This window comes from Motacilla alba, chromosome 1, assembly GCF_015832195.1.
Source record: "Motacilla alba alba isolate MOTALB_02 chromosome 1, Motacilla_alba_V1.0_pri, whole genome shotgun sequence".
Taxonomy (NCBI): Eukaryota; Metazoa; Chordata; class Aves; order Passeriformes; family Motacillidae; genus Motacilla; species Motacilla alba.
The window spans coordinates 38,030,106-38,043,443 of NC_052016.1; the positions used below are offsets into that span (position 1 = coordinate 38,030,106).

General features: G+C 47.5%; 1 protein-coding gene across 1 annotated transcript; it reads right to left on the bottom strand.

The window, feature by feature from the left end:
* Window positions 1-2,017: 2,017 nt before the first annotated feature.
* Window positions 2,018-13,278, bottom strand: ITFG2 (integrin alpha FG-GAP repeat containing 2). The gene is made up of 12 exons (XM_038152765.1): window positions 13,127-13,278; window positions 11,828-11,923; window positions 11,351-11,392; window positions 10,335-10,512; window positions 9,894-10,033; window positions 8,934-9,082; window positions 7,724-7,818; window positions 5,894-5,944; window positions 5,334-5,425; window positions 4,710-4,827; window positions 3,950-4,123; window positions 2,018-3,802 (listed from the first exon to the last, which is right to left on the bottom strand). The coding sequence occupies exons 1-12, from the start codon at window positions 13,220-13,222 to the stop codon at window positions 3,660-3,662; spliced, it is 1,374 nt and encodes a 457-aa protein (XP_038008693.1). The 5' UTR covers window positions 13,223-13,278; the 3' UTR covers window positions 2,018-3,659.
* Between the last annotated feature and the right edge of the window lie 60 nt (window positions 13,279-13,338).

Here is a 13,338-nt window from a genome sequence, read left to right on the forward strand (position 1 = left end):
AGGGAACAAAGGAATAATCTAAAGGTCTTTTTCATGAAGATCAAAAAATGCTAACACTTTCATAGAGAAAGCAGAAGTTCAGTACAAACTGCCAGCTCAGAGCAGAACATAGGCACATCCTGTATGTGTCCAATACTGGCTTCTCGTGATGAGACCTGTCCCTTCAATATAAAAAGTGAAATATTATTATTTTAGGGATAATCTCTTTGAACCGCCTTGGTGGTCAGTTCCTATCGGGGCTGCTTTCTAATAGAGTGGGCACAGCAGCTGTGGAAAAGTCTGCAGGGAAACACCTGCCATGGCAAATCTCTGGAACAGTGTGCAATACACCCTGGGGTGGGGAGAAGGACTTCTGTCCTTCCTGAGAACATGCACTCTGCCAAAGCCATAATCAGGACCACTTCCAGGAGCTTGGGGGTTACTTGCTTTTGAACAGAATGGGAGCTGCAGCCATCCATATTCCCAGAGGCTCGCTCCCTCTTTCACTACCAGCAGGTGAGCTATGGCATTGAAGACCATTGAGCCACGTACCTATGTTTGCATTCAATCCTCCTTTCAAGAGACTCCACTGGCACATGCCAGGATACACCTAAAGAGTTACAGAAATAACTAAATTATAGCAGAAACATCGTAAAATGAGGGCAGGGATGGAGAGCAGGTTTATTACATCTCAGGAAGATAAGGCAACCCCCTCCCTTTATTTTTTTGCTAGTAAATTGAGCATCAGAACCAAAGCCATGAATCCTTTATCTGCAAATACCCCCAGTGCCTGAGAATACTGTCAGACTCCTCACTTGCTGTGTGCTGGCACTGGGACATACAAAGGTGTCCTGCAAATGCTGCCCTGTTGAAAAGTTTCCCAGCACCAGCAGGTTATGCCAATCTGCTAGAGAAGGATACAGCAAACACTTTCTGCTGTGTGGGAAGGAACCACTTCTAATTCCAACTCTTCGGCTTGTGTCAGCTGGCAAGGACAAAGAGACAATTAGTTACAAAGAAAGTATAATGTAACTCCATCACTCCAGAGACAGAGCCTTAAGTGGCTCCTTTCCAGAGAAGATGGACACTTCACAGAGAAACTGTTGCCAGTGGAAGTAGCCTGAATAACCGACTTCAGCAAGTATTTGGCACTTAGGAGCTCAAGGCAGGAAAAAATAAGGAAAGCCATTTTTTGGCCAAGGAACAGTACAGATGTTCAGTTAATTCTTCTGTAGACACTTTTCATGTTCTCTTGTGCATAAGGGGCACAGGAGCAAAACGCATCTTCAAGTTATTATGTGCTGCACGCAATATAAAACTGTCAGGGGAAGCCCTCAAATGTTAGTATTTTTCCCCTCCAATGGTTTTTAAGAGCTGAAAAGTTTTGGGGAACGGATGTTTTTGTAGTGTCTCTATTTTCTCACCTCTGCTTTTGATAGTGTGCATTGCCTGGGCTTGCACAGCAATTTTATCCTCAGGCTAGCAAAAGAGGGTTGGGGTGCACAATATTTGCAAGGCTTTTGCCACATTTTCTTTTAAAGATGGTTCTTAGAAAAATGTCATCTCTTCCTCAGCAACCGTTTCCCCTTCTTTCTCAACAATTAATAGTTCAACAGTGGATCAGTTTGACCTTCCTCTCTTGGAAATCATTCAACCTGTACAGCAAAGTTTGTTTTGCATAAAAGAGTTCCAGCCATATGCACCCATGTGTACACCCCTTGCGCTTGTGTTGCTAATAAAGGTTTATATTTGGTGTTGCTAATAAAGATTTATATTTGGCATGGACAGACAGCACTTAGTTTTTCTGTTACGAGTGTAGGTCATCCTGTTTCCCTGCCAGGACCTATTTGCCAGAAGCAACGGTGATGATTCCTGTTGGGATGCGTGGCTGCACATCTCAGTGTCACAAGAGCTGACAATTTATTGAGGTTACAGTCTAGGTCCGACAAGCTCCAAGACAAACTCCTCGCTTTAGCCCACGAGTAGATGGTCCCTGTGGTATCAGCTCTCCACAGCACACAGACTCCAGCCTTGCTGCTCTGAACACCACTGTTAATAAACTTTATTATTACTTGAAAGGTCCTGCCTGAAGGGTTCAGTTTTACACAAGCACTTAGTAGGACAGAGGAACATTTAAAAATGCTTCTCAACAAGGCCATTAAAATGGAGAGAAACTTCTACTGCAGTTAGAGAGTCAGAAGATAGAGTGGCCTGAGAAGCAAGCTCAGGTACAGAGCAAGCCACACCATTTCACTGCTCCATGCTCCATCTTCCACTGCTACCAAATGCAGAAGACAGCACTATCCTCTGAAAAGCTTATATAAATCTACAGAGGGAAACTGCAAAGAATAGCTAAGGCTTATTATGTAAAGATCCTGCCCTTCTGCCACACAGGGCTGCTTCAGCAATAGTCACTTTCAGCCAAGGGCAAGACAATCCTTTTCTCTATACAAAGCATTTTCTCCCAGTTAGGGCTGCCCTTGGATATTCTGCAGAGTAAAGCACAGCAGGTTTTCAACCGCCTGCAGGATCTTTAAATGCTGCCACTTGCTCCAGATCACTGAATTGTGTTTGCTGTGACTCAGGCTGCTGTAAGGGTGAAGGGACAGCTCCATCCATCACACATGTCCAATAAAACATCACACAAGTGAGAGGGGATAATTGATGCAAGCCAGCAGGTAGGCCTGCTGCCCCTTTCCTAACAAGCTAAGTTAGGCAAGAGACAAGCTAAGAGAGGGAAAAGCACAGTGACAACAGCATGTGGAAAGGTTCATGCCTGGGCTTTTGCAAACGAGCTCCCCTTTACCAGACTCCTCATGCCAGCCAGTGCGGCATCACTTCCAGCCCACCCCTTTCAGTTGTGCAGGACTCAAAGCATGACACTTCCACAACAAGAGGCAAGAGTGGCATCTCCACTGCTTATTGTGGGATGGCCAAGCTCTCATAGCACCACAGATCCACAGTTAAGTCAGACTGGTCTTACCGACCACTTCACAGCTGATTTGTTAAGTCATAGCCTTCTCTGGGATCACCCTGCCCAAGAAGACAGAGACAAGCAATGACTCTTGACTAGAGCTGGGTTTGCTGGAGCTGCTATCTTCCACACCTTATTAGTGCAAATTGTGCATGTCTCCAGCTACTCAGAACAGGTGATTTGCAAGAAACTGCTTGGCAGAAGAGCAGCAGCAAAGACAAACAATGCATGGCTCTACTTTAAATACACCTAGGTGGGAGAGAAGGCCCATGCCTGCACCCTAACTCAGTTCCTCCATCTCCACTTCCTGCACTGTGATCCTGCTAAGAACTCAGAAGTATTCACTGAAATACTTGTAAGAATAGGTCAAAATGGGGACTTGGCTCAGCTGTTCTCTCCATCTGTGACCCCACTGCTCCTTCACAGTGACCAGTGGAGCGCTTTAGTTAGTGAGGAATATGGAAACTGGCAACAGAAGGCCTGCATGCAGCATCCTTGGCACTTTCTCTTCTTGTAGCTGCCTCATATAAAGGCAAACCAACCCACCCACAGGCAAGCCTACAGCCAAGAACATCCCTTCACAGCCTGTAGACCCTTTCCTATTTGGAAGTTTTCACAAGATAGGGAAAGAACAGTCATCTTCATCAGATGCCCAATTCCAGCTGCAGACAAGCTTGTGCTGGCATTAAAGACGTCAGCCTTCTTGTTACAAGGGATCCTGGATGCCACTGCAGTGGGCAGAAGAATCTGTTCCAGCAGGATCCTGTGAGGGGCTGCTGAGATGGTATTTCTCAGGAAAATAGAGTGTTTTGTGAATCAAGTTTCTGACAGCATCAACATCGTTTTTGTCTAAGGAAAAGAGAAAAAAATGGTTGTTAGGCATTCTCACCAGGCAGTGTGAAAGCCTCTTCCTCAAGAAATACCCTGGTTTCCAGCACATCATCTGCCATCTCATCCTCTTTCTTTCTGTATGTCTTCCGCTCTTTCTGCACTCACCTATATCCAGCTCCTGCAGGAGACTTTCAAACTCTGGGTCACCATCGAGGATTTTCAACAGGTTGGTGGACTCCATTCTCTCCAGCTGCACATCCCAGTAGATGTAGATCTTCTGGCTGAAGCTGACATAAACAAGGCAGGGACTGTTGCTCCCTTCTTTGCATGCATAGAGGCCTGCAAAAAGCAGAAGTGGGGAGATCTGACTGCTTCCAAAAGGAAAGAGAAAGCAAATAATTGACATTTCATGATGAGGTAGCAAAGCTGTTACCAGAAAACAGCAAGCACCCGGACAGAGATATGGGCCTGGGTATACAAAGTCCCTTTGAGACAATCCAAGAAGCTGTCTCTGAACTGCATGAAGCTTGGGGAATTGCAAGCTGCTTCTTGCAGCTCTGACAGAAGGGATTGGGCAGAGCCGAAACTCAGGCTGGTTCCATGGGCTCCATATCTCCACTTAAGAACAGCTTAGAAGTCTGCAAATTAAAAAAGCAGTGTGGAGGACAAGAGACCACTGTAGCACCTCCAAAAAGGACAAGGAAAAAACCCCAAGACACCACAGAGAAGCCTCAGCATTACTTTCTCTCACCCTTACTTTTCCCAGATGCCACCAGAGGAAAGACAAGCTGGGCCTTCTGCAATATGCACACAGGGAAATTATTCCCCACTGCAGGCAGACAAAGGATTCTGGGTCTCCTAGATGGGAGTAGTAGCTTTGAGGGGAAAACACTGTGAGGGCTGGCTTTGCAGTCAGGCTTCCCACCTGCACAGAAGGCACTGACATTCTCATCTGCTTGGAATCTGGCCACAGTCCGATTGTGGTCGATGATGTACGTCTGACCGTCCCACGCACAGGCAACCACCTCCTCGTGCCCATTGCCCTGCAGGAACCAGAGGAGTGCATATTACACAGGTATCACCTACTCCCAGGGACAGCCAAGAATCTTTCTTGCAGGTTCAGAGACACAGCACTAAGGTCTAGATGTCACTTCTGGACATCTCATCCAGATACTTTGCACTTGGAGCTCATCTCTCTTCTATATGGCAATCCTTACCTCCTGTAAGAGCTTTTAGACAATCAGGGTATTAGCAGTGAGCAAAACCATTCAGCTTTGCAGTAAGATCAAAAAACAGCTGGAGGACAAAAGTTTACGAATGGATAAATAGATGCTGGGTCTAACAGGCAGACACAGCTCAACCTCTTGCAGCTGGGCAGATTGACCTGAGTGCAGAATGTACTGCTACAGCCAGAACACTCTGTGTCACCCTGAGATAATCCCAGCCTTTTCCAACTGAGTCATACTCCTTCTGCCCTTCCTAAGTTCATATACACAAAGCCAAGCTGAGTTTTTGTCTTCATCTCTCCCAGCCTTACTCAGATACTCACTGTAACATCCAGCTTTTCCAGAGCAAAGAGCTGGTGATCAACCTGAACAGACCAGAGCAGCTTGTCTGCTCCCTCCATCAGTTTCAGTGTTCCTGAAGAAAGAAAAAAAAAAACAACTGTTTTGAAAACAGTAAAAGAGAGCAAGATGTTTGCTAATGCTAGGCCCTACTTCTACAACACTCAGGGTTGCTGAGAGTTAGCTGCTAATAGCACAGGCATGGACTTGGCTGCTGAATCCATACTGGACACTTGACCCCACCTACCAGGCTCCCATAATGCAGATATACTGCAGCAGTACTGGGCAGGGGGCACCGGCCATGACAGAGTGGAACATAAACAAGCATCTTTCCTCACGGTGCCCTCTCTGCCTTCATATAAAATATGCCAGCAGAAGGAGTCTTGGAATCAAATTCTCTTGCCTGACCCTTGAAGGGTTTCTGAAGCCCAGCTTCCCTTTCTTTTAAAAATCAAAAGCACTGAGCTCCTAGATCCCTACTTTCAATTAGTGATATGCCTTGGCTGCCCCACAGGTCTTCTTCCAGGACACAGGCAGGACTTACCATCCAGAGTACAGAGGGCAAAGAGACCCGAGCCACTATTCTCACTGGAGCCTGTAAGTGCAAAAGAAAATTACTGGTGTTGATGCCATTTTGTAAATATCGTCCCCTCCCTGTCTTGAAAACAATAAAAAATATCCAAACCAAGCTCATCCATGCTGCCTCCTTTCCTTGCCCAGCTGTGTGCAGGACAGCAAATGTCAGTAATTAAATCAGAAGAGGAAAGTCCCCTGACCACCAGACTGTTTCAGCCCTTCAGTAAACTCTCTACCTAGGTACTAAAAAAAGAAAAGACATGCAAGGTCAAGTTTTAAAAATATGACACTCTCAGAGAGAGGACTGGAGCAGTATTCAATGGAAGCTGCATTTAACCATTGCAGTGACAACGTAGGAGAGGCACTGGCTCCCTGAGGAGGAACCCAGGAAACCTGGCAGTCAGGGGCAAGCCAGCAGAGCTGAAAGCAAGCAGGCAGTTTCCCCAGAGTGGGTTAACAACATGAGCCTACCTCCAGTGCCCACAGAAAGCTCCAAGCTACAGCCCCCTGCACACCCCCAGGCTGCAAACCACCCCATTTCTGCAGATCAGCCTAAAGAAAAGCCAGTTGGTTGGGTGCTTAACTGCCCCTAGTGATAAGCACCCAGACAGGCTCTGATCCAAGAGATCTGCTGTGTCCCCCTTGGAAACTGGTCAGCATGGCACTCTTCAGCTGCTTCTTTATTGACGGTGCAGCATCAATGGGCTTTTTCACCGCCTGCTCTTCATCCCTTATTCTGTGTGCCTTCGTTTTTCACAGACATTTCTCAAAAGATGCAAGGCTTCATATGCAGTGAAATAATTGATTTCATGCTCTGTTGACCACGTTGCTCACAGCAGCATCAGAGATGCTGAAAACATGACAAGCTTAGGAACTGGGCAGGAAAGGTCCTCTGAGGAATGGGAAGATGGTGGGTTCAGTGGATTGCTCTTGTCCACAACATCTAATTACACTGGACAGGCTGAGTCATTCTCAGACAGCACTGCGGGAGGCAATACTTGGGCAGAGCAATACAAGAGAAAGTGATCTCTGCTGGGAGTTTTCTGCCTTCTATTATGCCCACACACTCCAAGGGGGAGTGAAAGCTTATTCTCCACAGGTACCAAAGAAGGTTCAGCAGGTGCACCAGGCACGGGTCGGAGCACCAGGAGTTACAGGAGGGACGCAGTGGCAGCATGCAAGAAAAGTCTGAACACAAGAGCAGTGCGTCAGGGCTGAGAGAAGCTGGCAGCTGCGCAGATGTTAGATGTAAGACATGAACACAACACAGTGGAAAAAGACAGAGGACAATGATACAGATGAAATACGGAAGCAGCTATGGAGAGGTTGGAGCTGCACAGGAGAAGGAGGAGCAGCACAGAGCCACCAGGAACTGAGATTCAAATGCTGAAAAGCAAGAATGAAGATGAGGCTGTGGGAAGGAAGAGATGCATCCAGGGAATAAGAAGGAGTCATAAGCTGCAGCCATGCAGAAGCAAGGATCAAGGGCATCTGTAGAAGCATGGCATGGCAGCCATTCAAACTGACTAAATGCAGGTCAGCAGAGGCTGCAGAAAAACTCTTGTGCTGAGTGAAGGACAAGGGCTACCTAGGGAAGGACAAAGGCTATAAAAAGCTCACATGCAAATATCCAACTGCCTTTCTTTGGGAGCTGGCTAAGAGAGGCTGAGATCCCTGTGTTCTTGCAGCTGTCTCTCACAGCTTTTTTTCCTACCACAGGAAATTTGATTTCATTCTGTGCTGAAAAACCAGCAGGGGCAACTGCTGGGCTGGAGACCCCAAGCTGCTGATCTCTCACCTCGGGCAATGCTACCAATCAGATGAGTGGAGACATTCTTGTTGTGAATCCGCCCAGATGTTTGGTGTAGAATCACATCTCGAACAGGGGCCTCACTGGGGAAAAGAGAAAGACAGCAGGGAAAAGTTAGGGAACCACACCTGGGACTGTCTCAGAACAATTTCAGGAGCAGTGTATTCCAAAGCTCTACAAATCCAGACAGTGAAGAGTTTGTGAACAGGTTAAGCCCTTTAATGGTAAAGGAAGAAAATGCATGCCACCCAGGTATTCAAGAAATATACTGATTTTTAAAAACACAAACCCATAATGATTTCATGCATCAAAAAAAAAAAAAAAAAAAAAAAAAAAAAAAAAAAGAAAGAGCTCAAAAAACCTCCAAAAATCAGTAAGGCCTGTATTCCAATGAAGGAAAAAAAAGGACAGTTTTTGTCATTACTGTTAGAAAAGCCTGGCTGCTTTTCTCTCACAAAGTATCTGCCCAGACTGAACAGGCTGGTGAGAGACTACATCTGGGCAGAGCTTCTGGCTAACAGGGTACCATTCCACTGAGTTCTCTTAAGACATCAAGAAGACTTGCCTAGGTCCTCTCCTGCTGCAGTTTTTTGTGTCTGCCTTGAAGTCTCAGAGAACACCACAGAAGCACCCAAATTCCCCACCAGGGTGCTTCCAGCACCAAGACAGTAACAAGCACCTCACTGCTCATCCTGGTTGCTGTGGTTGTGATTTATAGCACTGGCTACCAGGGGTCTCATTAGGAAAACTTCCAATTGCCTCATCTGCAGACAAACAAGTGAATGAGCCCAGTTTTATCCCAGACTTCAGGCGTGTTTGGTTTGTCCCTGTCTCTCAGCTGTTACCCTGCAATCTGATGACCTTTGTCTGGAAATCTAGGTCACTCACTTCCCTACCTTAGCTCCCAGCAGTGAGGAACCCTGAGGGAGCTGGTTTTGCCACTCTCCTTGCCCAATTCAAGAAGAGAGTGGGATACAAGGAAAGCAGCAGTGTTCATCTTCGTGCCAGAGACATGAAGAGTCTTCATGGAAGCTTAGGTGTAGGCAGGCTTAACTGATGAGGTGCCAGCAGCACAGCAGGTCACCAAAGCAAGGACAGTGACAGCATCCCCTGCTTCGCAACAGTGACGTGGTGGCACCTCCTTGTAATAGGCATCCACAGTGGCATGTGCTCATGTTCCCTGCAGGAACACCCTCACCTGCTCGGGGCAGATCCGTCCCTTCCCGTGGCTGTGTCCCGCTGCTCCGTGTCCCAGGTGCACAGCAGGATGGCATAGCCACAGCCTGGCTGTGACACCATCAGCTCTGGTGAGCCATCAGGGCCTGGGTTCACAGACAGGCTGTCCACCTACAGTGGCAGAGGAAAAACACGGATGGAGTCAAGAACTCCAAAAGGTTTACAGTGCTCCCTGCAACTAAATTTGAATATGGCAAATCTTCTGATAGAGCTGAGCAGCAGCTGAATAAATTCAGCTGGAAGCAAATTGTCCAGGTTCGGTAAAAGGTTGGTTCCTTACCACAAGCCACTTTGAAACAACACTAGTACTTCCCACTAATGCTCTCCCATCGGGCAAGAGCAACTCCTTCTACCCAACTACCAGCTGTACAGGAAAATCACTGGGCAAATCTCCTCTCAAGCCATCGACACGACAATTGTTTTGTTCACAGGACTGAGATTCTGTGCTTCTTTTGAAAAAGTCACCTCTTGAAGACTCTGTGGTTGTGATATTTTGTGAAAATCCCTTTGCTAGGATTTTCTTCTCCTGAGAAGCTGAGAAGGCCTCAGCTTCAAGTGTAAACAATTTATTATCTGCTAGTGTGGAATGCAGCAGGTGCTTTCTTGATTGGTCAATGTAGGATGTTTCTACTTGGTGGCCAATCGAGGGGGCAGCAGCTCTCTGACTCTCTGGGAGTAACAGAACTTTGTTATTGATTCCTTTCTATTCCTGTCTCACCTTCTGATGATTCTTTTCTCTCTATTCTTTGTAGTATAGTTATAGTGTGGTCTTTTTTAATGTAATATATATCATAATATAATAAACCAGCCTTCTGAAATGGAGTCAAGATCTCTCCTTCACTTCAGCAAGTCCTAACTGCCCAGAAGACCCACAGCAATAGACTGTATGAGAAGTACTGCTCTGAACATCCTTTTTCCTTACCTGACCTTCTAGAAGCCATTTCTTCAACAGGATCAGCTGCCCAGAAACGTGGTCTGGATTCTCTGACGAGTCCTCCCAGCGGAAGGCACGGACCACCCTGTCAGTGTAACCCACAACCAACTCACACTTCCCATCTCCATCTGCAAGGAAGAGCAAAAGACAGCTGGACTCTCTCAAGCCCTAAGAGCCCAAAAATGCAGAGACCACTCTGCTGGTTTCTATAGTTAGCATCCCTGAGGAACCCAACCATAATGAAAGCTTGCACCTCAGAAAAATTCTAAAATTCTTGTTTCTCCCTTCCATGACTTGGCTGTGGTTTGTTGGGGTGTCTGTTTCAGCAAGACAGTAATTCCCTTCTGCACGTCCCCCCAACCTTCTCTCCCCACTGCCTCACACACAAACCCGTTCACCCTGCATTCCCACACCAGCTCTGTGGCTCACCAATGTCATTGATGAGCATGACCTTGGTGTTGGCAGGAATGTGCTGCTTGAACACGGGCTTCTGCTCTTCTGCCCCTGCCAACTCGTGGTGGCCTGAAGCATCTGGGTGTTTTGAATTCAGAGAAGTCAGGTCAAAAAGATGAAACCAGCCTTCTGCACTCACCGCCACCACGAAATTCTGTGAGGGAAAAGAAAAACCTTTTCCTTCTTCCTCTTTTAGAAACTGCAGAAGCTGTCCCACAGCAGGGCAAAGGAAGACACAAGGGTAGATTGATCAAGATCAATGATTGCTACAGAACAGGAAGTTTTTGGCCAGCACGTGAACTTCTCTGCTACCGGCAGGGTCCAAACTTCCTGTTCATCTTTGTCAGACTACAGTATCAAGTGGACACGTGCGCAATCCTCAAACAATGTGTGGCTTTCTCAATGCCCACGTCAGCTCTGCTCCCCACTAGAGGAAACACAGCTACAGTATTTTGGGCAGGGTGCCTGAACTGGGACCTTTGGACTCATTGGTCCTGGCTTAACCCCCAGAAACAGCAATCCAACAAAAGGAGTCATAGCAGACCCAGTGGAATTTGCTTGGGAGTCCAGACTATTCCATGTTTAGATGACCTTAAATGCACACAGCCAAGTGGCAGAAGGACCACGGCCCACAGCAGACATCAGCCCAAGAAAGGCAAAAGCCACTGAGCAAAAGGAGCAACCCTCAAACCACCAAAGCCTTGTGGTGCTCTCACAAGGGCACATGGAAATCAAAAGTGCTCTCTGAAGATAGGATGGATTTCCTCGCTCTCTAAAACCACATAAGGCTCACAGAAAAATACCAGTCACATATAAACAGAGGAACAGTTTAAAAACAGTAGTGCTAAAACTCTATGAGCAAAGGCAGACCCTGGAGAGACAGCACCTGGAATCTGTCCTCCTCCACACTCAGCACATGACATGACCCTAATCTCCTGAACACCTCCCACAAGCCCTACAGACAGAGCTGGGAAGAGTTTGGCTCCTCTCACCTTTCCTTTATTGCACACATCTCCCACACGGACACATGTGAGCTGCAAAAGAAAACAAGGCCAGCCATGAGAAAAAGCAGCCCAACCCAGCACCCTGGGATAAACCTCTGCCCTACCCCCTCCTCTCCCATAAAGAATTTCTTGAATTCCTAACAGCCTTTAGAAGGACAAGGATAGCAGAGTCAAGGGACTGAAACACAACTGGCCAGAGCCCTGGGGCAAACCCCACAGTGCACAGAGCAGGGCAAAGGTGGGACAGAAGCCCAGTTTCTATGTTTGTCCATTAATTTGGTCATCACTTCCAGCCCAAGGGGCTGTAGGCAAAATTGGGGTCTTGAATAATTACACAAAAGACATCAGAATCAGTTCTGGCTGCCATTCCTCTCCAGCCTACATATTCCTAGGCAAAGGACAAGGATAGCTGGCTGCACATACACCAAAAGGCCCAACCATTTAGAAAATTTGTCAAGAACTGACCATTCCGTGGCAAGATCGCACAGCCCAGGGCTTGCTATCATCATTCTTGTAAACATAGAGCTTTCCATTGGTGTCTCCCACCACGAGTTCATTCAGCTGTACAAGAAAATTGGGTTAGTAGGGAGAAATCCACAATTACATTAACAGTAAAAATTTCAGAATTCATATCTAAAAATCACTCTGTAGGAAGAAGCAGCAAAACTTAAAATGAGTTAAAGAGACAATCTTGAATCAAAATGGAAGGTCTGGGAAAATATAAAAGCCCTAATTTTATTCTTGCAGATAAAAGAAATGGAGAATGGCTCCTTAGAGCAACATCCTATTACCCACTGCTTCTCCGCTCATTGTTTCAGAGCTGTATCACTGACTGTTTTAACATAATGCTTGGATGTTAAAACAATCATGATCACTCCATCTTCCATCCTTCAATCTAGATTGACTTGAATGACCTAAGGAAGATGATGGCAATGACAAAAATACAACCATCCAGGAAAAGAGTGCAAGAACACAACATATTTACACAGGATGTTTAATCTCACTGCTGAAGGGGTAAAAGGATCTCAGAATGGTGATTATTTCTTTAAAGAAGATTTCCAAAAATGACCAACCACCCACGCTGATGAGCCTACTCCCATTATCCCATCTCCTGCATCATGCTTCTGTGTATTTAAATGGCGTGCATTTCACAACCCCCTGCACACCTTACCCTACAGAACAACTTTTTATGGGGTAATCTCTTTAAACCTACTGCATTACTAGCCATGACACCTTCCAGGATAAGGCTGTAGAACACCTTGACTGTTGAGGAGAAACAACTGACATATGGCTGGTTAAACTAACCTCTTCCTAGCTACAGACAAATCAAAACCAAATATTTCAGGGGCTGACAGCAACACTCCCAATGCACATCCATCCATCCACCACACGGGTCAAGAGACACAGAGACTTGGCTCTACCCTGCTAGTGATCTGCTGTGCCCAGCAGAGCACCACCACATCCCCGCCGCTGTGACAGGGGAGTGTCTACCGAGCAGAGGTTAAGCTCCTCTCTGGTTGCGCATCACCCAGGGAGCGTGTAAAGGCGAGGGAAGCCCTGACCCGCTGCAGCCCAGCAAACATTCCCTTTGCAGGACAACTCCTGGGGGGTTCTGTCCGGGCGCCCGCCAAGCCCCGTGCGCGTCCCTGGGGCTGGAAGCGCCGCCAGCTCCTCCCGGCACCTGCCCGGGGCCGCTCGGTGCTTCCCCCCAGCCCCGTCTCCGAGGCGGCCCCGCCCGCCCCACCCCGGGCTCGGGGCTCGGACCGTGTCGTTGTCGGCGTCCCCGAGGCAGATGGCGTGCGGGAAGAGGCTGCCCGCGAAGTCCAGCGCCACGCACTGCACGTAGCTGACGGAGCGCATGGCGGCCGGGCCGGGCGCGCCGGGAATGGCGGGAGCGCCGGGAATGGCGGGAGAGCGGGGCGGGGCGGCGGCAGGGCCCGCCCGCTGCCCCCGCCAACAACACCACCGCGCACCGG

Excerpts from the sequence above, each read along its gene's own strand:
- ITFG2 (XM_038152765.1), bottom strand. The coding sequence starts at position 13,222 with ATGCGCTCCGTCAGCTACGTGCAGTGCGTGGCGCTGGACTTCGCGGGC. Across the intron at positions 10,513-11,350 it reads ATGTGTGCAATAAAGGAAAG|AATTTCGTGGTGGCGGTGAG; the intron begins GTGAGAGGAGCC and ends TTTCCCTCACAG. Across the intron at positions 9,083-9,893 it reads AATGGCTTCTAGAAGGTCAG|GTGGACAGCCTGTCTGTGAA; the intron begins GTAAGGAAAAAG and ends CTGCCACTGTAG.